At 38.6% G+C, this 27,643-nt stretch overlaps 1 protein-coding gene across 1 annotated transcript in view; it reads right to left on the bottom strand.

The window, feature by feature from the left end:
* The window catches only part of RGD3 (ROOT GROWTH DEFECTIVE 3), a 197,896-nt gene that overhangs the window by 149,551 nt on the left and 20,702 nt on the right, over positions 1 to 27,643 (bottom strand). The window contains 2 exon segments of the mRNA XM_089460606.1: positions 17,460 to 17,517; positions 17,669 to 17,889. Coding sequence (XP_089316732.1) covers positions 17,460 to 17,517; positions 17,669 to 17,889 — 279 coding nt within the window.

Genomic DNA, 27,643 nt, shown 5'->3' with positions numbered 1-27,643 from the left:
GATAAAACTGCTGTTTATGAAAAAATCAGCTTGCTGGAATTTTCTGAGTGAAAAATCAGCAACTGCAATTTTTCCTTTTGCTGTCCCAAACTGCCCTTCAGCACTCAAGCTCTGATACCATGTAAAAATTTCTGTTTTCCCACCCCGGTTTTCAGTTTCTCCTTATTTCTCCCATGTAGTTAAATGCCCATTCCCATAACCATACATTCAACAGACTGAAAAAATAAATATTGCTGAAAACACAAATTCTGGAAATTTTTCAGAATGCTGGAAATTGCAGAATTAAAAATCAGCAATTAAAAACAGCCATTAAAACACATTAAAACACTGATATTTTTGGTCAACTTGACCCTGGAAAAACCCCCTACAACTCTTGGGGAAAACCAGTTTGAGAGCTCTTCTTTATTTCTGAAATTTGTCTTTTTACAGTGAGAATTATTCAGCAAAAATCAGCAAGCAAATTTACAACTTATCTCCTTTCCCGTGCCTCACAGCAATCTGGAAATTACAGCAAACAGGACAGCAATAAATGCTGTACGACCTCCGTTTTGTGTGCAGAAAAATCAGCAAACTGCTCCTCGATTTTTGTGCAAAAATCTGCCTTTCACTATGTGCTGAATTAGCTGTACAAATCTGCTCAACTGCTGCCTTGGAATGTGTGCCAAGCTGCTGTCTCCTTCTCCTTCCTGCTCATAAATCTCTCTTGCTCTCTTGCTCTCCTTCTCCCAATCTGCTCATGAAAAAATGAATGACCTTTTCCTCCTTTTCCTCCTTTAATATAACTCCAAGTGACTTTTGGGTGATCCAAGTGACTTTTGGGTGATCTCTAAATCCAATGGCTGAAATAGATTTAGATCAATGGTTGAGATTAAATGCTCATTTAAATCTCACTTTCTATTTTTTAATTCACCCCACTTTAATAAAGACCCACTTAGTCATTTATTTCCAAAGTCACTTTTCCTTTCTAATTTTTCATTGACTTTATAAAAGTCACTTTAAAATTAGACTTAATAACTTTATCACTTAAAGTCACTTTTAAATTAGATTTAACTTTATAAAATTATAAAGTCACTTTAGGAGAAAAATTAAATTCTTTTGGACACTTTTCCCTAGGCCAAAGATCAAAGCCTAAGGGAACCACCTGTCCTCCGGTACCAAATTTCAACATTGTATTCAAAACCACTGCTTAATAATAGAAAACCCTCAGAGCTGCTGCACTAGTTTTCCTGCATTGGGTTTTTCCGGGAACTATTTTGTCCAAAAATAGTTGTGTCCTATGTATCTTGTTCTTTGCTCAGTTTTCTATTTCATGAAATCAAATATTTATAGTGTAGGTTGCAGAAGTAATTTGCTTCAGTATTCAAAAGAATAACTTGATGAATGTAATTAAAATCAAGTAGGTGAAGTAGATTCAAATTTGTTGCAGTAGGGGTTCCTTAAGGATTAGAAACTTTCACATGGTATTAAAGCATTGATTTTGAAACAGGAAGAGCAAATCCAGCGTTGAGCAGAGAGGCCAAAAGTTGCACTTGGCAATAATTCGAATCCCCTTGAAGGGATTGCGCAGTCCTTGCCGGGAAGCAAAGATTCTGAGGAAATCTCTCTTTGAGAGAGTCGACAGAGAGGTACGATTTTCAATTCGTGAGTTTGCAAAGGCAAAGGGAGTGACGCAAACCCTCAGTGCAGTGCTTGAAGGGCGCAGTTTCTACCGGGGCAGAAATACATTGAAAAAGAGTGAAGACACATAGAAGGGGAATTTTTTCCTCAGAGAACTTTTTGCCAAAAAGTTTGAATTTCTCACTTGCTGAGCAGTGTCGAGTAGTGACTAGAGGAGTTAGTTCTACAGTTGGGTGAGATGGCATCGCATGGGCTTAGAGATCAGGATAGGTTGGAAGGAGCTTCCAACTATGTCATATGGAAGACCTGAATCTTAGTTGTTATATAGGAGTACAATCTCGAAGCCTACGTCAAAAGTGTTGTGGTTGTTCCTGCTGGCAATGATCAAAGTAAGAAGTACAAGGCCGAGCAAGGGAAGGCAAAGCGGCTCATTCTCGATGGAGTTCAAGATCATGTGGTCTCACACTTGCAGGGCAAGGATACAACCTGAGAGATGTGGGAAGCCTTGTCTTCTCTGTATGAAGGCTCTTCTGAACAGCGGAAGATGTACCTAGAACAGAAGTTGCAACGGACATTGATGCAGAAGCGAGAAGGAGTCAACTCCTATCTTCAACGTCTTTAGGACACCAAAGACAAGCTTGCTGCAGTGGGATCCACTCCTCAATCTACCGCGATGGTAAGGATAGCCCTGAATGGAGTCTCGGATGAATGGCAAGTCTTCGTCCAAAGTATATTGGGCAGGGAAAGACTACCTCCATGGGAGGAGATGTGGGCATCCCTTCAACAGGAAGAATTAAGGAGGGACCTAATTAAGGTCAACCTCAATGGCAACAGTGGGAGTAGCACGAAGACCAAGGAGGAAGAGGAGAACGCAACTCTAGCATCGAAGGGACAGCAAAAGCCAAAGCGGAAGAAGGACATTTAGAAGGTGAAATGTTTCAGATGTGGCGAGATGGGCCACTTTGCATCCCAATGTCCTCTAAAGTAAAAGGATAAGGATGAGAAACATGATCCTAACTTTGCTCCAGCAAAGATTAACGAAGAGGAGTTTGCCATGAGTGCCCACGCATCTCTAGGAGGGAAATGCGGCGATATTGAGATGTAGTTGGGAGGACTACATGTGGATAGGATCCTTGAGGAGTCCACCCCTTGGATCAATTCCTTGCTACGGGAGCCCGAGATTCAACAGTAGCGAGTTGGACTTAGTGTCAGATGATGCAGTGGATTTTCTGGAGAGACAGATGCGGTAGCCAGAGATCAGAAGCTGATCAGCACAGAGCAAGGTTGGCAGCAATGCAAATGGCACAGTGCAGAAGTCAGTAGTAGCACAGAAGATTCAGAGGATCAAAGACTAGAGCAGTCAAATTCCAACATTCATGGTATTATGTTGAACACAGTTAAGTTCAGTTAATTTTGGATGTTTTTCAGTTGCTTCTCTCAACAATTGAGTTGCAGTACGAATGTGGTGTTAGCAGTGGCAGTGCTAGCAGCGTAACAAATGCAGTGTTTGAGAGGGAGTTGTAGTACAAATGCAACAGTGGCAGTGGCAATGTCATGGGTAGTAGTACAGTAGCAGCAGCAGCACAGTGATGGTGGCAACAACAATGCGGAAAGGAGGTGCTTCAGAAGCAGAGCAGCATGTAGGTGGACATTGTTGCTAGAGCACTTTCCTCGCTAAGAGGGAGTGTTAGTTTTTTGTAGCGTCGAATGTGCTATAGCCATGAAAATTGGTGGAAAGGCTAAGACACATGAGTTCTAAAGAACCCAGAAACCGTTTGGTGAAATTCCACCCGGATTGTATTTTATTAAAATAATTATTATTTTTAAGGGGTTCTTAAGTCTAAACTTAGAAAAATTTAAATTTTCATGGGTATTAATCAAAATATGGGTGAGAATGATCCAGAAGGCAGCTCAAGTCATGTTTTAATCTTAGTCGTTGATTAGAGACTTAATCTCGGCCATTGAAGTCTCAACGAGAAAAGTATAAGGAGGCTTGGGGTTCATTTAGATACACAAGGAGAGAACAGATTGATCTGAAGTTCAATTTATGGGGCTAGGGAGCTGAGAAATTCGAACTAGGTGATCAGTTGTGAAAGAGGGGCAAGGATAGTTCGGAAGTACTGACAAAGAGGCGAAGAGAAGCTTGTGGAGGCAACGCAGCAGCCAGGAAGACTGACGCTCGAGCAATCTAGGCCCACGCAAGCCTAACGCAAAGCCAGAAGGGCCAGCACAAAAGCATAAAGTTGCCCTCCACGCATAAAGTCGGAACTGTCGTGGAACTACTAGAACGGCCAAGAAGGTTGATGCAATGGGCAGAAGAGACAACGCAAAGTTGACGCAGGGCCACCGCAGAGTTAGCCGGAGTTAGCCAGTCTTGCTGCCGGATCAGTCGGAATCTGCCAAGTGAAGTGAGGTAAAACTCACTCAAATTTTCCACCATTGTATTTTCTCTATCACTGGTTTGTCGAGAGGGCAACCAGCATTGTATTCAGAACTACTGCTTAATAATAGAAAACCCTCAATGTTGTTGCACCGGTTTTCCCGCATTGGGTTTTTCCGGGGACTATTTTGTCCAAAAATAATTGTGTCCTATGTATCTTGTTCTTTGCTCAGTTATTTGTTTCATGAAATCAAATATTTAAAGTAGTGTAGGTTGCAAAAGTAATTTGCTTCAATATTCAGAAGAATAACTTGATGAATGTAATTATAATCATGTAGGTGAAGTAGATTCATATTTGTTGCAATAGGGGTTCCTCAAGTATTAGGAATTTTCACACTTCTTACTTTCATGAAATGTCCCTCTTGGAGCAATATGCTTTTCAGCATCTTCGAAAGTGTCATTGAGCCAAACCAGTCTTTTCCTTGAGTTAGAGGGATCACTAGGAGGTGGATCAATGGGATCCATCAGACCTTCAACATCGGGCATGGGGTCATCGGACGGAGGTTCTTCTTGCTTTCCTGTAGGATCATCATTTTCTTTTCCTGGAATGGGGAGATCTCTAGCTTTCCCAAGAGTAGTGTCTTCCTCAAATGTAACATCGTGGCTTACTTCCACATCTCGTTGACCAGGCACATAATTTCTATATGCCTTTGAGTTTTCACTATAGCCCACAAAAGTTCTTTCTTCCCGCATGCTCCCAACTTGTTCCTCTTCTCTTTAGGCACATGAAAATACACGAGACAACCAAATATTCTAAAATGAGAAACATTAGGTTTCTTACAAGTGAAAACTTCTTCGAGTGTCTTCAAATTCAATGCTTGATGTGGACACATATTTTCAACACACACGGCAATATTTGTAGCTTCTCCCCATAAGAACTTCAGTAGACCTAGATCATGAAGCATGGCACAGGTGGCTTCCATGATCGTTCGATTCTTTCTTTCAGCAACTCCATTTTTCTCAAGAGTGTATGCAACAGTTGTCTCCCTCTTAATGCCAGCTTCTCTACAATAGTCATTGAATTCATTTGATTCATATTCGGTCCCATTGTCGGTCCTCAATATTTTGATCTTCTTCCCTATTTGATTCTCCACCAAGGCTTTGAAAGCACAGAACCATTTGAATACTTCATCCTTCTTCTTCAAGAAATAAATCCATGTTTTGCGAGAGAAGTCATCCACAAAGATAGCATAATATAAGTATCCTCCTAATGATGTTGCGGGAAACATAACAGATAGGTCAAAATGCACCAGTTGAAGAATATCAAAAGTTTAACTTTCGCTTGAGGGGAATGGTCCCCTTGTAAGTTTCCAAGATGCACAACCCTGACAAAGACCTTCACGATTCATGTTGAAATCGGACATACATGTGACCATCTTCGGTGCCACAATTCATATTGAAGACAAGTGTCGCAAGGCATGGCTCCAAAAGGACGCCTCCAACTTGATAAAGACCATCAACCCTAAATCCAAGTGTAAATGCATCTTTAGGGTTTTTTTTGCCAAAGACATACCTTTCCATCAATGAATGCCACCTTGAAGCCTTTATCTTCCGTTGCAGAAATAGATACCAAGTTCTTTTTCAAATCGAGCACATACAATACTTCTTGTAGATGAATGGTTTGACCTTGATTATGGTGAAGAGTGACGATATCTATTCCTTTCACGGGATAGGTGGCATTATCTCCAAGTATGATTTGCAAGTTAGTCTTCTTTACAACCAAATTTGAGAGGGCCTCTTTGTACCCAGTGAAGTGCGTTGAGGCTCCACTATCAATCAACCAATGATCCAATGTATCCGAAGGAGAGGCAGTAGATAAAGCGGAAATAAGATAAAATTCATTTTGTTTTTCTACAACATCACTTTCCTCATACCTAGATTTTCTTGATCTTTTGGGAGGACGACCATTGCCATATTAAGCAGCGGGAGCATTCCTCTTTCCTTATTGTTGAACTTGTTTTTCCTTTGATTGCCATTGCCTTTGCAGTTGTTGTGATTGTTGTTGTCATCATCCCTTGGAATATCCTTCTTGTGAGGGCACTCTCTAGCATGGTGGCCAAACGTGTTGCAATTGTAGCATCTTCCTTTTCTTCCTTCTTTGAATCTCTGCTTAAATCCTTGACTTGTCTCCTTAGACCAGCACTGTTCTTCCTTTTAGCATGAGCAGAGAAAACAGTAGGATCATTTCCATTTGAGGGCTTATCTCTCTCCATCATCCTTATTTCTTCTTGAGGGCATCTAGCCAATAATTCATCAACACCCGGGATCCTATAATTGTTGAGTATGGTGGTGTAAAATACATCCCATGCTCTTGTAAGACCTCTAAGTTGAATAAGAGTGAGCTCCCTGTCACCAACAACTTCTCCAATAGATAGAAGATCATTCTTGATTTCGGTAATCCTCATGAAGTAAGATTGAATGGACTCTCCCCTATCCATCTTGATGTCTTTCAATTTGTTCTTGAGAAAGAGGACTTGATTTGCATTGTTTACTTTGAACATTGTTTAGTAATCTTCGGCAAAATCACATAATCAATCTTTTGTCGACGCGTTTCGAACCAACCAGTGTGGTTCATCGTCAGGACAAGTTGAAGAACTGATCTGGCTTAGCTTGATTAAATAGAGTGTGCAGAGACTCCAACGGCTATATTGCAACGGCTAATTTTGACCTTAGGATCATAGTCAAACTAATAATTTTATTATTAATAGAAACATATTATCATTAGTTAATTGAATAATAAAATAAATTCATTGTTTAAATATAATGGTCATTATATCTACATAATTATTAAAAACTTATATTTTTTATTATTCTTGAATTATTTAATTACAAATAAATAGTGTTAAAATACTATTAATCTTAGAATTTAGTTATAATGGTAACTGTGTCTTTATATAATAATAATTGTTTATATCCAAGGATCCAATGGTAAACTAGACATAATGGTCAATAAATTATGGTAAATTAATATTGGTAAACTAAATATAATGGTCATTAATTATATCTTCATATAACCTATATTATTATTTCCAAATTATTTAAATATAAATAAATAGTTATTAAATTACTATTGTTCTTAGAATTTAGTTACAATAGGTTCGAAACGCGTCGACAAAAGATTGATTATGTGATTTTGCTGAAGATTACTAAACAATGTTATGGATCACAGAAGTCTAAACTCCTTAATACTTTGAACATCTCAACCAGCTTATCATACATCTCCTTAGATGTTTCCAAATCAGAAATATAGGCAACCAAATGCTTTTGAATGGAGTCTACAATGATTTTCTTAGCTTTGACCTCACCATTCTTGTACTTTGTTTTTGCAGTAGCAGGTGCATTTGAAGGAGGCTCCACCACTCTTCCCTTTACATAGTGTTGATTTTAGGTAGCATCGGATGTGCTCTAGCTCCAAAATTTTGTGGAGGGGCTAGAACACATGAGATCTCCAAGACCCAGAAACCATTTGGAGAAATTCCACCCGGATGAGGAGTTATTAAAATAATTAATATTTTTAATGGGTTCCTAAGTCTAAACTTAGGAAAATAAAAATTTTAATGGGTATTAATAAAGATATGGGTGAGAAGCTTCTAAGAGACTAGGATCAAGTCTGTTTTAATCTTAGTCGTTGATTAGAGATTTAATCTCGGCCATTGATTCATCAACACGACAAGTATAAGAGAAGACTTAAGAGTCATTTGGAGACACGCCGAGATGCAAGTATGATGCAGTCCTCACGCAAAAAATAATAAATAAACCCTCATCTGTTGCACTAGTTTTCCGCATTGGTTTTTTTCGGGGACAATTGTCCAAAAATAACTGTGTTGATGTGACTGATTCTTGTGCTTGTATATCACTATTATTTTTCTCTATGCTATTATGTGAAAACTACAGTAGAATTTATTTTAATGTTTGCTGAAGGGTTTTGTAAACAACTTATTGTGAGAAATAAGTAGGAGAAATAAATCAGTTATTGCAGTAGAATTTTGTGTCAGAAATTTTCACATGGTATCAGAGCAGAGATCAGGCAACAGGAGTAAAGAATCTGCTATGAGTCAGGAGCATGATGTCGGGGCATCAACTCAAAAGGACCCACACAGATCTCCAAAGGGAGAAGAGAGCACGAAGAACATGGATCATGATTATTCTATGTTAGCTTCCAGACTAGAAGAAGTCGCTTGCTTAGCGAGTTCTTCTCCTCTGAGGTTTGGTATATAGATAGTGGAGCTTCCTGGCACATGACAGGAATACGAGAACGTTTTTCAAATTATCAAGAAGAAAGGATGAACTTCCAAATCACCATGGGAAATATGTCAAAATGTACCCCGTAGGAAGAGGTACTGTAGTATTTCAAACAAAATTAGGGGATCAGCTTCGAGCAATCAATGTGTTGCATGTGTCAGGATTAGGGATGAACTTACTCTTTGTATCTCAGCTTCAAAACAAGGGCTATGATGTTTTCTTCATTAAGGAGAAAGTATATGTCAAACACCCGAGTTGGAAAAAGAAGGCCCAGATTGGAGTCAGAAGTAACAAGTTGTATAGATTACCATTAGAATCTCCAATGGCACTGATAGGCAACAGTGGCGAAAAGATTTGAATGAACTATGGCACAGGAGGATGGGACACTTACACCATGGGGCTCTAAGAATTCTCGGGATAACAGTATCAAGAGTTCCAGAGTCGAGTACCGAACGAGATGATGTATGCAAAGGATGTGCACTAGGCAAGTAAGCCAAAGTTGCATTCTCCAAAAGCAACAATAGGGCTAAGAGTGTTCTGGGATTGATACACTGATATATGCGGACCCATGTCCACAAGAGCTCTTAGTGGTGCCGAGTACTTCCTCACCTTCATTGATGACCATTCCAGAAAGACTTGGATCCAATTTCTAAAAACCAAGGATGAGGTTTTTGGTCTATTCAAGGAGTTCAAGGCTCTAGTTGAGAATCTGACAGGAAAGAAGATAAAGATATTGCGCTCAGAAAGTGGTGGAGAATACATCGACAAGGACTTCACTGATTTTTGCACAAGGGAAGGCATCATAAGGAGTGGACAGCCCCCTATAATCTGGAGCAGAATCGAGTAGCAGAAAGGAAGAACAAGACTATTATTGAAGCAGCCAAGGCAATGTTGTATGATCAGGATATGCCCAAGTTTCTATGGGCAGAAGCATGCAACACGGCAGCGTATGTCCAGAACAAGACTCCTCATAGGGCATTAGGTAAGATTACTCCGAAATGTGTCTTCACCGGTAAGAAGCCTGAGGTAAGTCATTTCAAGATATTTGGGAGTTTTGCATACTGCCATGTACCCGAAGAAACGTGAAAGAAATTGGATCAGACTGCGAAGAAAGGATATCTTGTGGGATATAGCGAGAATGCTAAGGCATATAAAGTCTATCTTCCGAGGAATAAGAAGATCGTTATTCGACGAGATGTAAAGTTCATGGAGGGCAGAGCCTTCAGGAAATCCCGAGAAATGCCTTCCGAAAAGTAGTTAAAGGAATGATCCGTTGGTCCAGCCACTTCGTCCAGCAGTAAACTAGCACCAGTATTTCTCCTAAAGGCAAAACTCTAGAGGTATCACAACAGGTGGAGTCTCAGGAAGAGAAGCAGCAGATAGATATACCTACTACCAATGGTAGAACGAGTCAGGAACTTCAACAAATACTACAAGATGCGGAGAATTTGGTCGATGCGCACAGGAATGAGAAAAGGGAGCGTAGACAGCCAGACAAATATCAAGCCTTGGTGGCTCAAGTTGGAGAACCCTCTAGTTTTTAGGAGGTCGTTCGGCATCAAGTATGGGTAGATGCTATGGTGGAGGGATACAATTCCATAATGGTCAATGATGTCTGGGAAGTGGTACCTAGGCCTCAGGACAGGTCCGTTGTAGGTTCAAGATGGCTCTACAAAATCAAATACGCTACAGATGGCAGTGTGGAAAAATACAAAGCGAGTTTTGTAGCTAAGGGGTATGCTCAAAGGAAGGGATAGACTACGAAGAAACCTTCGCCCCAGTAGCCACGTATACTTCTATTAGATCTGTGATATCCCTTGCAGCACAGATGGGGTAGGAGATTCACCAGATGGATGTCAAGACAGCGTTCTTGAATGGGGTGATAGAAGAAGTATACATTGAACAACCAAAGGGTTTTGAGACACATGAGAAGAAATCTCATGTATGCAGGTTGAAGAAAGCCTTGTATGGGCTTAAACAGGCACCTAGAGCATGGTACGGTCGAATTGATGGCTACTTGCAGAAGATGGGATTCGTCAAGAGTGACATAAATCCTAATCTCTACTATCTTGTTGTAGAGAATGAGCCTCTAATCTTGGTGTTATATGTGGATGATCTTTTCCTAACAAGCTCATCCACGTTAATCAAAGATTGCAAGGAGAACCTTGCCACAGAATTCGACATGAAGGATTTGGGAGTTTGGCAGCAGAAGGGTGAAATTTTCCTTGGACAAGAGAGATATGCTATAGATATTTTGAAAAGGTTCAGAATGTAGAACTATAGACCTATGGCTACTCTAATGATCACCAACTGGAAGAAGATTGATGCTTCCAAAGACAAAGACGTCGATCCCACCTTGTACATGCAACTCATAGGTTCGCTGATGTATCTGGTCAATACCAGGCCAAACATTTGTTACGCTATCAACACCCTTAGTCAATTCATGGTGGAACCAAAGAGGGCACACTACGCAGCAGCCAAGCATGTTCTCAAATATATACAAGGAACAGTCGAGCATGGACTAATGTACACCCAAGGTAATGACATTAGGTTGAATGGGTTCATTGACGCAGATTGGGCTAGAAGTTCGGTAGATCGGAAAAGTACCACTGGGTATTGTTTCAACATTGGGTTAGGAATGACCTCCTGGTGTAGTAGGAAATAGAAATCCGTGGCTCTGAGCTCAGTTGAAGCTGAATATATGGCATCTATCACAGCTTTGTGCGAAGCCATATGGCTTAGGAAATTGTTCGTGAATCTATTCAGGAGAAAGATGAAAGCGACCAGTATTTTGTGTGATAATCAAAGTTGCATCAAGGTCTCTGAGAATCCACTCTTTCATGATCAATCAGTCAAAGCACATTGATATCAGGTGTCACTTCGTCAGAGACTATGTCCAATGAGGGGCAGTACAGTTGAGGTACACCCGAACAGGAGAACATGTGGCAGACATCCTCACCAAGGCTCTAGGAAGAACAAAGTTTGTTTATTTCAAGAAGAAGATGGGGATGGTGAAGAATCTGTTTCAGTAGCAGAAGCGAATAGTATAAGAAGTTGCAATGCAACAGTTAGTAGTGGCAGTGCTATGGGCAGCGTGATGCAGCACATTCAGAGGGAGTTGCAATACGGATGTAGCAGTGACAGTTGCAGTGTCATGGGCAGCAGTACAGGTTGCAGCAGCATAGTAGGTAAGGGGCAGTAAGCTGAGCATCAACAGCGCAGAGGACGGATGTCGTGGATCAGTGTGATGCTTGTATCGGAAAGTATTGCTAGAGCACATTCCTCGCTAAGAGGGACTGTTGATTTTTGGGTAGCATCGGATGTGCTCTAGCTCCAAAATTTTGTGGAGGGGCTAGAACACATGAGATCTCGAAGACCCAAAAAATTGTTTGGAGAAATTCCACTCAGATGAGGAGTTATTAAAATAATTAATATTTTTAACGGTTCCTAAGTCTAAACTTAGGAAAATAAAAAATTTAATGGGTATTAATAAATATATGGGTGAGAAGCTTCTAAGAGATGAGGATCAAGTCTGTTTTAATCTTAGTCGTTGATTGGAGACTTAATCTCAATCGTTGATTCATCAACAGGAAAAGTATAAGAGAAGACTTTAGAGTCATTTGGAAACACATCGGGCAAATACTCAGTAACACGAGGAAAATTGATTCTCAAGGAGGAGTTCGAATTCATAGGGAGAGTCGCATGGTGAAGGAAGAGGAGAGTTCAGCATCAGTCAGAGACTGAAGAGGAGGTGACGTAGTGCCTAAGAGAGACAGCGCAGAGGGAGAGCTCTGAGAGACAATGCAAGCAAGACGAGATCTCACATAGTCCTCACACAACTGATGCAGGGATGACGCGGTCCTCACGCAGATGATGCAAGGGTGATGCAGTGAAGGATAAAGGGTCTCTATGGTGTCAAAATTTCTCCTAGCTGAGGAGGAAAATTATCTCGAGTGTTTTCGTAAAGGTTTCGCTATGTACTGCAAAATTATTCCTTGTAAAGAGATTGTTGTTGAAGAATAATAAATAAACCCTCATCTGTTGCACCGATTTTCCCGCATTGGGTTTTTTCGAGGACAATTGTCCAAAAATTACTGTGTTGATGTGATTGATTCTTGTGCTTGTATATCACGGTTATTTTTCTCTATGCTATTATGTGATAACTACAGTAGAATTTATTTTAATGTTTGTTGAAGGGTTTTATAAACAACTTGTTGTGAGAAATAAGTAAGAGAAATAAATCAATTACTGCAGTAGAATTTTGTGTCAGAAATTTTCACACATAGTCCATAGCATCATTCTCTTCCAAAGTCAAATCCAAAGTCATCTTCCATTCATGATAATCGGATTTGTCCTTGAGCTTCTCCTCGAATTTGAAGTATGATGTAGTCGTCATTGGAGCTAGACAAATATTCTTGTCCAACAACTTTCCTTAGTGATTGTGTTTCTCACTCTTGCTTGGGCTTTCTCTTCACCTGGGCTCTGAAACCATGTCAATTTTAGTTAACAATGGTATGTTCTATGCTTAGCACAATTTACTTCAATGCTCCTTAGACCAATAACAATTTCCAATTTCAATAGCAATCACAATTATCACATTGAAAGTAAAAGTAGATAGAACATGAAACAAAATGCAGAAGACAAGAGGACACCAGATTCGGCGAATCCCAGGGAAAAACCCCCAATGTGGGGAAAACCCTTTGATCAACTCTTCTTATTATTAAATCAAAAGTTCAGCAGAGACAGAGAGTACAAAAGTCAAATTAACTTGCCCAATACCAAGTCAAAACAACCCTGTACATTTTTGTAGTCAACTGTAGTCAAACTTCAGCCCTAACAAGAAAGTCAATGTTGGTCAAAACAACAGCAAATCGTCCTCAAAGCAACTCGATCTTCCTCAATCAAACTCGACTTGATCAGGAGGATGAATTCAGCCCAAAAAAGCTCGATCAAACTCAGTCAAAGGAGAGAGAAAACAGTTGTAATTCTCTATGGTCAAACAACAGTCATCCCTAAAGTCAACACGAGTCAAATAGCCCATAATTTCTCATTTTTGTGCCCAGAGATGCGGCCTAGAAAAATAAAAATTTTGACCCAAAAAAGCAATGAAACTCGGTCTGCAAGTTCTTGGTCAACGTTGGTCAAACTTATCCCAGAGCTCTAAAATTTCGGCCTGTAATTCTGCCCAGAACACTCGTCCTCCTTGCCACACGTGTTAGAGAGAGAAACCGCCTAATAGTTGTACGAACCAATCAGATGAAAGGAGAGAAGTATGTGCGAGTGATGAATATGCCAAATGAGGTGTGAGATCCCTTGTATTTATACAATTCATTGTGGGTGAAGAGACAAGTCCATTGGGCTTCTTGAGCCTACAAGATGATGAGGCTGACCTGAACAATTTGCACATGTGTGGGCATAAATTCAAAATCACACTTCTGCTTGTCTGAATGAGATAATCTTTTTATCAATCTTGGACCTCTCGAAAAGAGGAATCCAATGCAATCATCATCTCCATCAAATGAGTTGTCCCAATTCCACCTAGTTGCCAATTTTAACGAGAGATCTTGAGATTCTCAATATCGCTCATTAAGGATCTCATCCCATTAAGTCATCATTGTTAACCCCTATATTTTCTCCTTTGCAAACTGGGAGGTTAATAGCCAACTTACTTCATCAAGCTGGTGTTTGGAGTTGATTTCCAAAGGCAACTTTCATGAATCAGAGATGGTTACCACAGAGTTCATGTGCAAGATGGTTCACTAATGTGATCCTGATTTAGAGTCAAAAATATTACAGATGTTCATTCATCAGTTTTTGAGAGGATTGTTCTTTTTAGCATTTCTCCTATATTTTGGGAGACAGAGTTAGGAGGTTTGTGTGGCAATGATGATTACATATTTGTAATCCTTATGAGCTCACAATTCCAAAGAGCCTTTCTATGGTGACATGCATGCTATTGATATTTTTTGCAGTCATGGTTCCAAGGCTTGCATGTCGATTCTAAATACATATTCAAATTCCTTGCAAAATATCGAGTTTGATGAGCCTGATATCATTTACAAGAAGAGATTTTCTATTTCTACAAATCAACAATGCAAAGTGACACATGGCGTCCACTACAAGGTGACACATGGCAGCTTCATGTGGTGACACATGGTAGTCTTTGGGAGTGACAAGTGACAACATTATCAAGGAACATGCATGAGAGATCTTGTGCATGCATGAGTCTAGGTGATGTGGCACATGTTGGAGTTAACTGGGTGTGTAGTTGTGTCATCCAAGGCGCATGTATGAGTCAACTAGAGGTGATTAGGGCGCATGCATGAGTCAACTAGAGGTGACTGTGGCGCATGTATGTGTCAACTAGAGTTAAACTTTAAAGTCACCTAACACAATGACACAGAACATGGAGGACACTAGAATATGAGTACTTGACATGAAACACAACAACCCCAAAAACAAGACACTGAGGACACAAAAATATGATTCTCCGACATGAGACATGGCAACCCCGGAAACAAGACACAGCAGACACATTATATAGATATATATATAGAGAGAGAGAGAAAGAGAGAGAGATTCAAATCTCTTTAGAATTTAGAAACTAAAACGTTTACAATTTTACATGATGACGATACAAATTCAATCATACAACTAGTGTACATAACCAAAATAGCGTCGAGTGCAATCCATCTCTGAACCAAAACTACATCCACGAAATGGCTCTAAATGGCCTCTAGAGTCCAAAAAATATCATGTTACAACAAATAGCTAGTATTATATATCATCAAAATCATTGCCTATATCAGGATCCTCATCATCAATATCACCTTCTAAGAATTAAAATAAGATCGAAAAAGCTTAACATGTCAAATAGAGATTTTGTTTGAGTGATGGTACATTTTTAGTAAGGTCATGATAGAGGAGTTCAACAATCACAGCCACCAACATCGAGGTATAGAGGGCTTGGTGGTCTTGATTAAATGTTGGTTCCATCATCCATGCCCTCGTACGTGACAAAATCGAATGAAAATGTTGCAAACCCCCAAAAATAAATATCCTAAAAATTATTAAGTCTGTTGGGATTTTTGAGTGGGATCTAAAATTCTACTTTCTCCATATGAAATCCAATGAGATTGGAACCACTTTCACTCATCCTGAAACAATTAATAGTAATGTTAAGTAGATGAAAATGAAAGATAAAGAAGAATATCACTTTTACTTTAACAATATAACAATACCATTGATTACATGGCATTAATAGGGCCTGGACAAATCCACTTCCCAACACTTGGAGTCCCTTCTAGCATTGCTTAACCGCCCTTAGTTGCACTCCAAAACCTCTGAGAGCTCCAAACCTATGATTGAATTGCGTGAGAATGAACCAAAAAATGGATTTTAAGAAGTCGCAATCTGCTTTTTCCTCGGACACATGTCCAACTTTCAAGACACAAATAGGGCTCATGTCTGACACATGTCAAACTCATGTCTTGTGAATGAGACCCAAGTCAAACTCATCGAACACATGTCATGCATGTGTCATGTCCGACATGTGAAATATGAAACAAGGGGGTTAAGGATGTGTCACGAAAACTTAGACTAGAAATGATTGGGGCACATGCATCAATGAACTAGAGGTGACTGGGATGCATGCAATGGTCTAGGAGTGAGGTAGTGCATGGAGAGATTAAGGAAGAACAGTTTCAATTAACGAGGTGCATGCTTCAGTCCTCTAAGACATATGCATCAATTGAGGAGATAACTTCACATGTCAAGTGATTGTTAAGTTAACTAGGTAGACACCTGAGTGCATTAAGAAGAGAACTAAACACTTCCCCTAGTAGACTAAAGTGCACTGCCACTTCACCACATTATGTCATCAGGTTAACAAAGGGTATCTCCACTTAGATGTAGTGCATGCCATACTTCATTATACTCCAACAAGTAAACTAAGTGCATGGCTACTTCACTCCACTTAGACTAGGCATATGAGAGAAGAAGACTTCATTGCATTTGAACATATGGCCACTTCACCTCGTTCCAATGTTAATTTGGCAAAGAATATCTCCACTTAGCCAATGCACATAGTAATTTCCACTCTACTCCTTCATTGAGTTAACCACAGGCATCTATAGTGGACTAATTGCATGAGGGGGAGAAGTAGAATTAGCCATCAATGCACATAGGCTAAGAAGGACTTCTTACATGACTAATGCACACTCTAAGATAGATAAAAGAAGGAAGGCACTAAGAGTAGAGGGTTGAAATTTCTTCGAAGCAACAACATTTGCACACATCCTAAATCCCTTATTGAGGATGTTGTATCTACTCCTAAAAAATGTTCACACCCCAAAGAAATCATTAATTTCTAAAATGGTTAATCAATCAAATGAATCTTCCCTAAAAGCAACCACCCTCCCATAGAAGTTGCTCTCTATAATAGACCCAAGCCAGAGCTTAATCCAATAAATTTTATCCAAACCATAATTGTGTATATTGAACTATCTAAAATCTCAAAGGGACATGTCACACCTAAGTGGTGTCCCTGCAAGGTAATATTATAAGCTAAGGTTCAAAAATTAAAACGATCACCTATCCGATATTGTTAATATCCCATAAAAGCTTTGAACTAATAGCTTGCTCAATATCTAGAATGTGATTATCCTAACTCGCATCATGATCTTTCCCATAATCTTAAATTCCAAATGCATGCATATACCTCCATTGACATGAAAGCATATTGAGATAAATCTTTCAAAATTTACAGTCCAAATTGTAGGGGAGAGAGGAGAAATACAAGATTTGAACAACCTTTACCCTTTTTAATTACGCTGGCATAAAAATCTTCCAATGATTTCACTCAAACAATATTTAGATTATAACAATGGACACACCTACAAAACATCTGTTCTGCTACAGTTTTGCACTTTATTACATTATTTGCCTGGGCCATAATTTATAGAAATATTATGACGCTAAATACAAAAGAATCTTCTGCACAACTCTGCATATCCCCAAATTGGGAAACATGTGCTAAAACAAGTCCTTTCCATGAAGCTTGAATAAATAAAACAAATACCACATCCATTTGTAAGTACAAAGGAAAGGTGATCAGAGGCCAACTTCATAAAAGTCAAAATAATATTGGATTGATTGTGACCTGTCCTCCTGATGCAAGCAATGGACCTCCAAATTCCAGGACTTTATTTATGTCCAAGCTGTAATGGCATCCCAAATATATTAGAACACGTATTTAAGTTAGATATCGCTACCTTCAATAATAACATAATTCAATATAGCATTGCCAGTTTAATTGTTCTATAATGTCATAAATAGCATATTGCCATGATATTGTGGATGTTGAAATACCTGCTAAAAGAAAGACCTGTTGTAGAATTTGAGACCAAATTCCAACTTGCTACCATAAGGTCTTTAATATTCTGATCGATACCCAATTTTAACAACTCAGATTCAGCATTGTCTCTGATTTCATTAATGGATATATGTTTGACATTTTCTGCAATGGCACCAATAGCCTGAGCTGCAGCAACCCTTGTATCCCAATTCTTGCTTCGAAGATACTGAGAAACCTGTGCCACAGAGAAAAGGCATTGTATCAACCAAATTTCAAAAGTCAAACAGAAAAGGCATAGCATCTACATACTTGTTTCTTTAACAAATTTACCCTCTAGTATCAAAAAGCAAGAATTGTGTCTCCTCGAGATTAGCATCAATCCACAACCTATAAATCATTTTCTTATGATAAAATTACAGTGTTGCAATCCCAGTTTGAGTTTATCACTGAACTGTAGTATATCTTATCGAGCATTATATTGTGTAGTTGATATTATGTTCTAATTAGTCATTATGTTTCATCGTGTAGGGATGTATTTATTTATCAAAAGGCGTGAGAATAGCATATGTTCTTGGCACCATTTCTATATCATTTTTGGACAATATGGAAAGAATATATGTTTTTCCCTCAGGCTTACAAGAATCAACATCAGAGCAAATATCCACTCTCTATCTCCGTTTTCACTACAATGCTTCTATTCCAAGTTCCTCATCCTATCATGTTCTCGCTCTATATATAGTATATACTATATATTCAAATCCACTGTTTTGTCCTATTATATTCTCTATGCAAATCTCTATCAATCTCACAATGATTGCCCATACCTATTCACAGCATTAATTATCTTTGTTATATTATGATCCATTCACTGTCCCATTTTTCTGCCATCCTTTTCAGTTGTCTCCTATATTCCAGATATCAACACTTGATACACTCATGTTGATGTCCATAATAATACATGGTATGAACCACTTAAGAGACAGCTAAGTCTATTTTTTCCTGACTTCGTATTGATTATAAAGTCATGGACCTACTTAGAATCTGAGACTCATTCCACTTGTAAAGAATAACAATGAGGAACAGAAAATAGTGGACATAGGAGGCCATTTACATGGGACTGGAGGATACGGTCAAAGAGACCACAGATTTATTGTTACTCGCATGCCACAGTCACCTCTTATGGGCTAACAGTCAGAATTGCAGCACTTTATTATCAGAAAAAAAATTCTTATTAAATATATGCACTCATACCTCAGACAGATATTCAACACCATTCCCCTTTAGTTATCGGTTGTCTCATTCCCATCTGCTATCTGTTGTACCATCCTTTATCAACTATCATAAGCCAATTTAAATGGCCTTATTATACTCGTAATCATAATATTGCATTGAGTTTGAACAATTGTGTAGTTGATGCATTTGTAACTTGTGCACATTTTTCATAAGATAAGATAATAATAAAAAAATTGTCCAACAAATGACCACAAAAGTAGGTCAATTGGACTGGAGTAAGACCAGTGTGAATACAATGTGTGAGTGCCAGCGCAACTCCTAGAAAAAGCCAAAAATAATACAAAGAAAGAAACCTACATACATATAACATCAGAACATATGTATAAAACCATTGGATAGGTATGGTGATACAAAAAAATAAGTGAGTTTGTCCAAGATTCTTTATCATACAATGACAAAGAGTGCATTGATCTGAATGGATAATCTAAAGAAGAAGAAATGGTTAAATATTTGGCTCAGAAATTCTCTAAAGAGGCAGTTAGGTATTTGGCTCAGAGCTGGTATTCCTAAGGTCACCTCAGTGAATGCTGACAAGACAGAGAAAACTACAACAAGGTGAAGAGTTGGTCCCAAAGATTCTTGAGATTGGCATAAGAAGAAGAAAGAAACAGTCTCAGGATCAAGCTATGGGAGACGATCAAGAAAATAATGAGCCAGAAGCCAGATTATCAAATCTGAAGACCCAGATATCTCCGAATGTGTCACACTCAATCGAATGTAAGTCAAACATGAACAAGAATGTTGTCCCCTTGCTTGCAGCAAGTATGCCTAAAAAGAAAATGCATAAAATACCTCATGAGTCAAGTTCGAGTTTTGAAGAAGATAAATAAGAGGATAAGACAAAGATGAACCAGGGGAGCACCGGCAATATCCAAGCACCCTTCTAGTCGAAACAAAGATCAAAATTGGGGGGATTAACACCCTTAAGCTAAATCAATGGTTATAACAACTTGAAGTTTGTTTTAGTGCATGCATGAGGCTTATTTTAGTGTGCATGAAACTGGTGAAAAACAATTAATCTCTTTTGCTCCATTGAAGTTAGAAAGTCATGCATTAAGCTGGTGATAAAGTTATGTGACTGGTCGGAGACTCAAGCAAGAACCACCAGTAACTCGATCCAAAATATCCAACAATTTCATTAACTCATAGTTCTACCACATTGGAATGAGAAAGAACAAAGGATTCAATGGCATTTCTTTCAACAAAAACAGAAGATGTGAAAGTAGAGAGATGACCCTTGATTTGTGCAAACAAAAAAATGGCTAGCCTATTTGTAGTTCCCAATATTTCGTTGGAATAAATCAAGGGCAGTTTTGGAAGTTAGATAACAACCTTTTCTGCAGATGGAATTTGTGGGCAGAAAAAACAAACAGCCAAAGGCACGAATGTGAAAAAGAAGAGAAAATTTTGACAAATGTGTGAACAAACATGGATGTCAGTTGAAATACATGTAGAGAAAAAACAGATATGTGTGCCCTAGACATGGCAAAGGACAATAGTCGATACATAAGAGGTGGTAAAGGAGGCATGACGTTTTACAATGAGGGTTTTCAATCAGATTGCATGTGTGTACACTGTAAAGTGACTTCTATATTTTTTGGTTAAATAAAAACCTTTAGATTACAAACAAGGTTTCCCCTGGGAATAGATTACAAAAAGGAGCAACCTCTTCAACTCATATTATTGTTTAGGAAGCACGAGGCTTAACACCACCAAAGATAATAAAACCAATAACTACAACACAATAAACTAGATTGAAATGTAAATGGTAAAAACATTAAGATCCAGGGTTTCATATTCAACAAGTGACCCCTAGCCTCTATACTAAGCTATTCAGATCCAAGATCTAATATTCAACATTTGACCCCTAGACTAGATCTACTGGATGTTCGATGATTGCCATCCATGCTATAGAGCAGACAACAAGTTACAAAGATATACATTTTAGGACCCAGCTTAGCCAATTCAAAGTATCAATGAGGAGCAGCCTTCTTTTGATTCCCTAATTGAAGGATCATACAATCCAACAAGCTACTCTTCTTTTCCTATTTTCTTGTTTTATTTTGATCCAGCCCTTCAGCAGGAATTGAAAGAGACTCCGCAGAAACTGTTAGATTATTCCACAACCCCACTTGCAATTCACAAGCAGGATTGTCCAAAGGGACTCCATCTTCCTACCATCTAATCCCCACTAGGGAGGGTGCCAGATGAAGTGACCAGCAACTGCAAAGGGAGTGTCCCCTTTACCACCAAATGGTCAACAACATAATCAATCCCATTAATAGGTGGAGCTGGGTCATTTGCAATGACAACTGGGTCAGCGTCATCTTGACCCTTTATTGGTTCCACCCAATGATGATCGGTGAATGAATCCCTTCCATTGGGTAGTTATGATTCCTTTGCTTTCTTTCGTATGAAGCATCTGGCTCCAAACAAGAAGCGTTAGACATCAATGTGCCAGTAGTCAAACACTCATGTCAAGTTGTGGTTTTCACACACCAGCACAACTTTTTCAGGAAGACCCTTGCTCAAATTAACATTAATTTAGATTCAGGGATTGACAGAGACTGGCAAATCCTCAATTACTAGTCCCAGCCTCCAGGGTAATAAACTTACATAGAATGTTATAAATAAGCATGAGAAATGTTTTGTTTCAACATTCCAAAGGGAGACAGAGCATCCATACGCAAATTGAGACCAATGATACAAATTTTATGTAGATTAAAACTAGCTTGCATAGCCTCGTAAAGAAGCTAGTTTTGCCCATGAAGCAAGGGTCTTTGCTACAGAAGTTAATTTTTCCCATGAAACAAGGGCATTTGCTAGCAGTTAACACTCTCTCTAGCTCAAAGAGATATTCTAGGATACAAGGGCCCTTGGCACAAGGATGGATCAAATGTTGTATCCTCTAGGAAAGAGTCCCAGACTTCAAAAATCCACACCTGCAGATCTTCTTTCTTTGGCAATTAGCCATTGAATCTACAAATCATCAGATGGACGAAGTAGTAATCTTATTCTCCCCCTTTTGGGGATAGTTCCAACTTCAAAACCAACATCAAAAGACTTATTGAAGCAAAAAGACAGGATGGAGGGTTTTTCATGACAGCTAGAGAAAATAGTTAAAAGAAACAGCCTTCCCAAGGACTACACCCTCAAAGGGAGAAGCCTTGAAGGATAAAAGGAATTGAGGCAGACCCTGCCTATGGGTAGGAGCTGAAGAACCCCACCCACAAGATCAACAACTAAGGAGGCATCCACCCATTTCAAAGAGCTGCCACACTGGTGTACCAAAAACTACTTGATAAAGGAGCAAAGGTATTTATTCATTGTAGCTCCTCTATGTCAGCTATGTCCCCGTATTAATATATGTCAGCCCTGACTGGATTAGACCCAATATCCTATCAATCTAACTGGATCCCAACCATCTAATTGCCAAATTGGTGGCAAGTTTTGCACCTTGAGAAATTTCAAAATGTTTACATAACAGGACATCACAACATCTCTTCCATACCGGGCTGGAGAGCGTCTCTCGGCGCAATCAATCTAATTAGATCCCAACCCTCTAATTGGCAAATTGGTGGCAATGCCACACTCAAGTCTACTGAAACTATAGATTGTGCTGCCAACTATATGATGGAAACACAGTCGGTACATTGAGATTACAGCAGGGCAACAATTGTTAGGCCTGGTCAGGAAAAACCCCAACTACAAGCAAGGAGCTCAGTTGTGCATTCATCCTCTCCTTCAGAAATTTGGCTCGAGGGGAAGATCTCTAAGTATTGTCTAACACATGCTTAGTTGCTTGTAATGGACAAATTTTATCTGTTGATGGTGTATTTGAAATAGAATTTGATCATACAATGTGTTTGACTGGTGGGCAAATTTATCACATTGGACTCAACTAGATTGATGCCAAAGATTTGTAGGTAGCAGATATTTTGATGTGTAAAACCAAATTGAGAATTCTCCCCCAAAAAGCAACAAGGATGAAATGTTTCCCTTGGATAAACAATGAAGGAAAAAATAAACGATTCCCAATAATGTTGAAGAGGAAAGAAACTTGGAAATCATTGTGGCTATCATAATGACGTGGTAGTTGCTTAAAGGTAACCTACATGGCACCACCCTCTAATTGGGGAGAACCATAGGAGAAGATGCTCAAGATGGACGATCATTTAGGTGAGTTTATGGCATAAATGTCATGATTTCAAGCTTCAATATGAGGGTGATTTCAACCTCACAGCAGTGTATATGGTTCTTCAACGTGTTCTTGACCAATTCAGAAACAAACTACAAATGTCCTGGGTGGTTATTGACGTGGACCCTTTCTTCAATGTAAGGATGCATGAGGGTGATAGCAACTTGATTGTTAATCTCAAATGTATCAGGGAAGACTAGAGAAGTAGCAAATATGTGATGTAATTCTTTTTTGTAAAAGGTATCGTTTATGAATTAATGGAGGTTGAATGATGTGTCAAAGCATGTGTATTAAGGGGTGGTAATCAAATGACATCTACACACAAATATATGTATGCATTAAAGTTTGATGTCAACACATGTAAATAAATAAAAGTAGCAATAGATAGGTATGCAAGATGCCACATGGAATAGTTAATAAATAGTGATAGGGTAAACAAACAACCATGGGGATTGGGGTGTGAGTTATAATTTCATATACCCTTTAGGGAATTGGAATCACGACATTTAATGCAAATCTCTACCTTTTATTTCTGTAACATTGCCCCTGATTTTTTACAATTTGTAGAAATCCTCCAAAAAAAATCTGTTGACTTAGCACCCAAGAAACCAAATCACATACCCACACGTTATAGACCACAAGATAGCACCTCTTTACATTGCTCACAACAAACTCAATCTCAAAATAGCAATATTAACACACTCCAATGCTTTCCATCTATTGATGCATGTTCTCTTAATCATGCACATCACAATAGAATCCTTATCAATAAAGGTTCCAAATTTTCCACAAACAAAGAGAGAACGGAAGAGAGAGAGAAAAGTGCTTGTAGTTTATAGGTCAAAGGGGGCAACATATACACACATTTAGATTGTAGAATACAAGCAATAAGTCCTGATGACAATGCTCTTAAACTAGGTATGACTATGAGGAGTCTCATATGAAGATAAGCCCATTCACAAACAAATCCTTGAGTAAGTCTAGCATCACCTCATTCACAATTTCCACTGCTCGACCAAATTAATGCCTTCTTTTTAGTCATCAAGTGTGTTACCTATCCATCTACATGGTTAACCCTAGGAGAATTTTTTTCTCCTATGATGTAGCTTGCCAACCAACAGCCCCTACCATGATCCATAGGTAGCCAACCTCAAATGCCTTTCACCCATTCTCCAACCAATATATTCATTGGTCTAGCATACTCATATGATGAAGGGGGTCATCTATTGTGAGGTACATTAACCATTTTTGCATCCAAATGTTTTCCTTTAATGTTTAAGGCATTCGAATATGGATCACAGGTTAAAATTTGATTACAAACTAATGTTGGTTGTGTACTTGTTCCCTTATTTCACATTGGGGATCATCACTTTCCCCTAGTCTGGAGTGACATTCCTTAGGGTCTTTCTTTCACTGTCTAGGAGGGGCAGAAATAGGAGGCTTTGATGATGTTAGCATTCCATGTTATTCACAATTTACACCCTCATTTTGTTATCCCATCTTTTGATTGATTGTTTTCAGTCGCTCATACCCATTCCCTATATACCTCATTCTATGAGAATGTAGGGGTTGGAAATACCCAAGGTTGATGCAACTGTAAGAAAAGAAAAAAGCATGAGCCAAATATCAAAGTATAGATAAAAGGAAGGGATGTAAGGCAATCAAAAGCCAATTACAACTTGAGCTCCACCCCCTCTTATACAACCACTCGTCCCTAATAGTATCCGTGCATATCAAGCCTATCAAAGTAAAAAGAACTCTTAAAGCACATACCGACCCCGATGAAGTGATAAATTGCTCATCATTAAAGAGGATTATATTATCATTATTACATGATAAATCAATGAAGCTTGTTAAACAAGCCCAATCAAATGAGGAAAGGGGAAAATAAGGGGGAAGTTGGAAAAACAAAGGCGAGGGAAGGTAACTCAAGCAACTAAGTGCTCCCGCTACGAAGGCACACTCATGGACAATGATTTTACATAGCCTATTATATGAATATGACATGTTTCATGAACCCCAAGCCATAACACCTATCACTTGCACCTATTATTCGAAAGGGGCAACCTAGGAACTCTTCCTCCCCTTAAGGTTGGAAGCACTAATAAGGTCGTGTAATAACCCTCTTGTACCTAAGTATGGTAACTTGTATACAATCATAAGCTAGTAAGACACTTGAATATGATACTTGTGTAAAGTAATTTTATGGCTTTGACATTAAATATGGCCCACATAGATGCTCTTATGGTTGTTGTCGTTGTGATGTTGATCTCACTTAATTCCTTGAGTATGTGTTAGGTGCAACCAAGATCCCTAGGGGGATGATACGATAATTCTCTATCTCTTCAAAGATGATGTCCAACCACTTTTAATGATATGATAATTCTCTCTCTTCAAAGATGATGTCCAACCACTTTTAATGATTACGTAGTCGCAAATCATTTTGACAAAGGATGTTAGACATGTTATTATGCACATTGACCTTGAGGTTGACTTGGCACAATCAATGAGACCCTCCCTCAGCCGCAAGACCTTGAACATTGATTATCTAGGCTTGGACATTGCTAACATTGTACCTTCTTGCGGATGTTTCTCTTCTTTCGATGATGGTTGATGATGAAGATGACTTGGGACCCCTTTGGAGGGGATTTTACACCTACCATAGTAACATCATGCCCTAGCATGATGACATCAATCCTATGATAAATTTGGTAATGATGTAGGCTTTCCAGAGGATGGCGTTGGGCTTGAGAGAGTTTTCCTTCGTCATGAGGCACATTTTGATGAAGAAACATGATTTTTAGGATGAGACAAACCCTTTCATGGAGACACATGCATTTGTATGATGGCATCACCCTTGGAGGCCTTTATACTCACACGTGTGGGCTAACTGAGGCTTATTTTCAAGTTATTTCATTATTTTGAGTATCTTTTGGGATCGACTTGATGACTTATCCACCTTGTATCCTAGATAACTTGTTTTTAGGGGCTCTTAGAGCAAATTAGAGCTAAATCAACTTGGTTACCCTCATATATAGGGATTCAATTTGTCTTTAGGATTCATTGTCACACTTGGATCATAACTTCTCTTTATTAGTGAATCTTCTCTCTTATGCATTATGGAGCCCTAGTTAAGCAACTTCTCTTAGGTGGATTTGGGATGTGATGTGTTCTTTTTTCATGGATGCTTATGGTGGATCTTGGATGTTGCGTGGTGAAGTTAGTTTATTTGTTTTATATTGGTACTTTGTTCCATGAGATTAATGTTCTTGTCAGTTAGTTCATTTGGTATCTACTCATTGCTATGCATTATGAAGCCCTAGTTAAGCAACTTCACTTAGGTGGATTTGTGACGTGATGTGTTCTTTTTTCATGGATGCTTATGGTGGATCTTGGATGTTGGTGGGTGAAGTTAGTTTATTTGTTTTATATTGGTACTTTGTTCCATGGGATTAATGTTCTTGTAAGTTAGTTTATCTAGTATCTGCTTCATTGTCCCTTGTTGAGATAAGACCTTCCTCCAAGTATTTGAGAAATAGAGATAGGTTTTTCTTTCCCTTAATCATTTGGAAAATTCAAAACCAAATCTAAAACCCTGGGGTAAGTTATTTTATTTGCCCTAGTTTGTTTGGATTTAGAATCACTCCATTCATAACCTAAATTTCAAACCCGGTGGTAAGTTAGTTTATTTGCCCTAGTTTGTTTGGATTTAGAATCACTCCAAAGGAAACTCTATAATTGATTGTATCCTATGCTCCATATGCCCTAGATTGAGAAGGCTCTAGACTATCTCACTTCTGACATTCTTTAAAAAGTAGTTGATTTTCTTTTTATTTTATGATAAATTAGAGTTAAATTATAGCAAAATCTTATAGTTACAAAATTTAATGACATCTTTGTGTATGCCTTAGGGTTAGATATGGTTTAAACATGCATTACAAAGCAAAATTGAAGTTTTTCATGCACTTTTCAACCATTTTCTAGAGTTGACATCAAGTTGAGTGCATAGAAGCTACTGTAGAGAAAGTATTGGTTAATGTGGTTCTACTATTCAAGAATATTGTCGCATCTTCCTAATAATGTTGTCTTCAAAGCAAAAATGAAGTTTTTCATGCACTTTTCAACCATTTTCTAGAGTTGACATCAAGTTGAGTGCATAGAAGCTACTGTAGAGAAAGTATTGGTTAATGTGGTTCTACTATTCAAGGATAATGTTGCATCTTCCTAATAATGTTGTCTTCCTAGAAGGCTACTACTTGAGCTAACAATTGATGAGGGTGGCAGTTATGAGCCTCAAGCAAGCCCTAAGTCAATGGGTAAAGGGGATTTTATTTTTGTTTTTGGCCATTAACAACAAGTATTTGAAAGGGAAATAAAACCTTTGTGTGGTTATTCTTTACTTGTTGCATCATATGCATAATGAAATTACATTTAACAAATGGTACCCATTCAAATGGGAATTTGAAAGGGGTGTCTTTGAATTACTACCATGGATTGG

Source organism: Pinus tabuliformis, chromosome 7, assembly GCF_031772625.1.
Source record: "Pinus tabuliformis cultivar Carrire ecotype Pingquan chromosome 7, CPIR1, whole genome shotgun sequence".
NCBI lineage: Eukaryota > Viridiplantae > Streptophyta > Pinopsida > Pinales > Pinaceae > Pinus > Pinus tabuliformis.
This window is presented reverse-complemented; position numbering and strand designations above follow the sequence as displayed.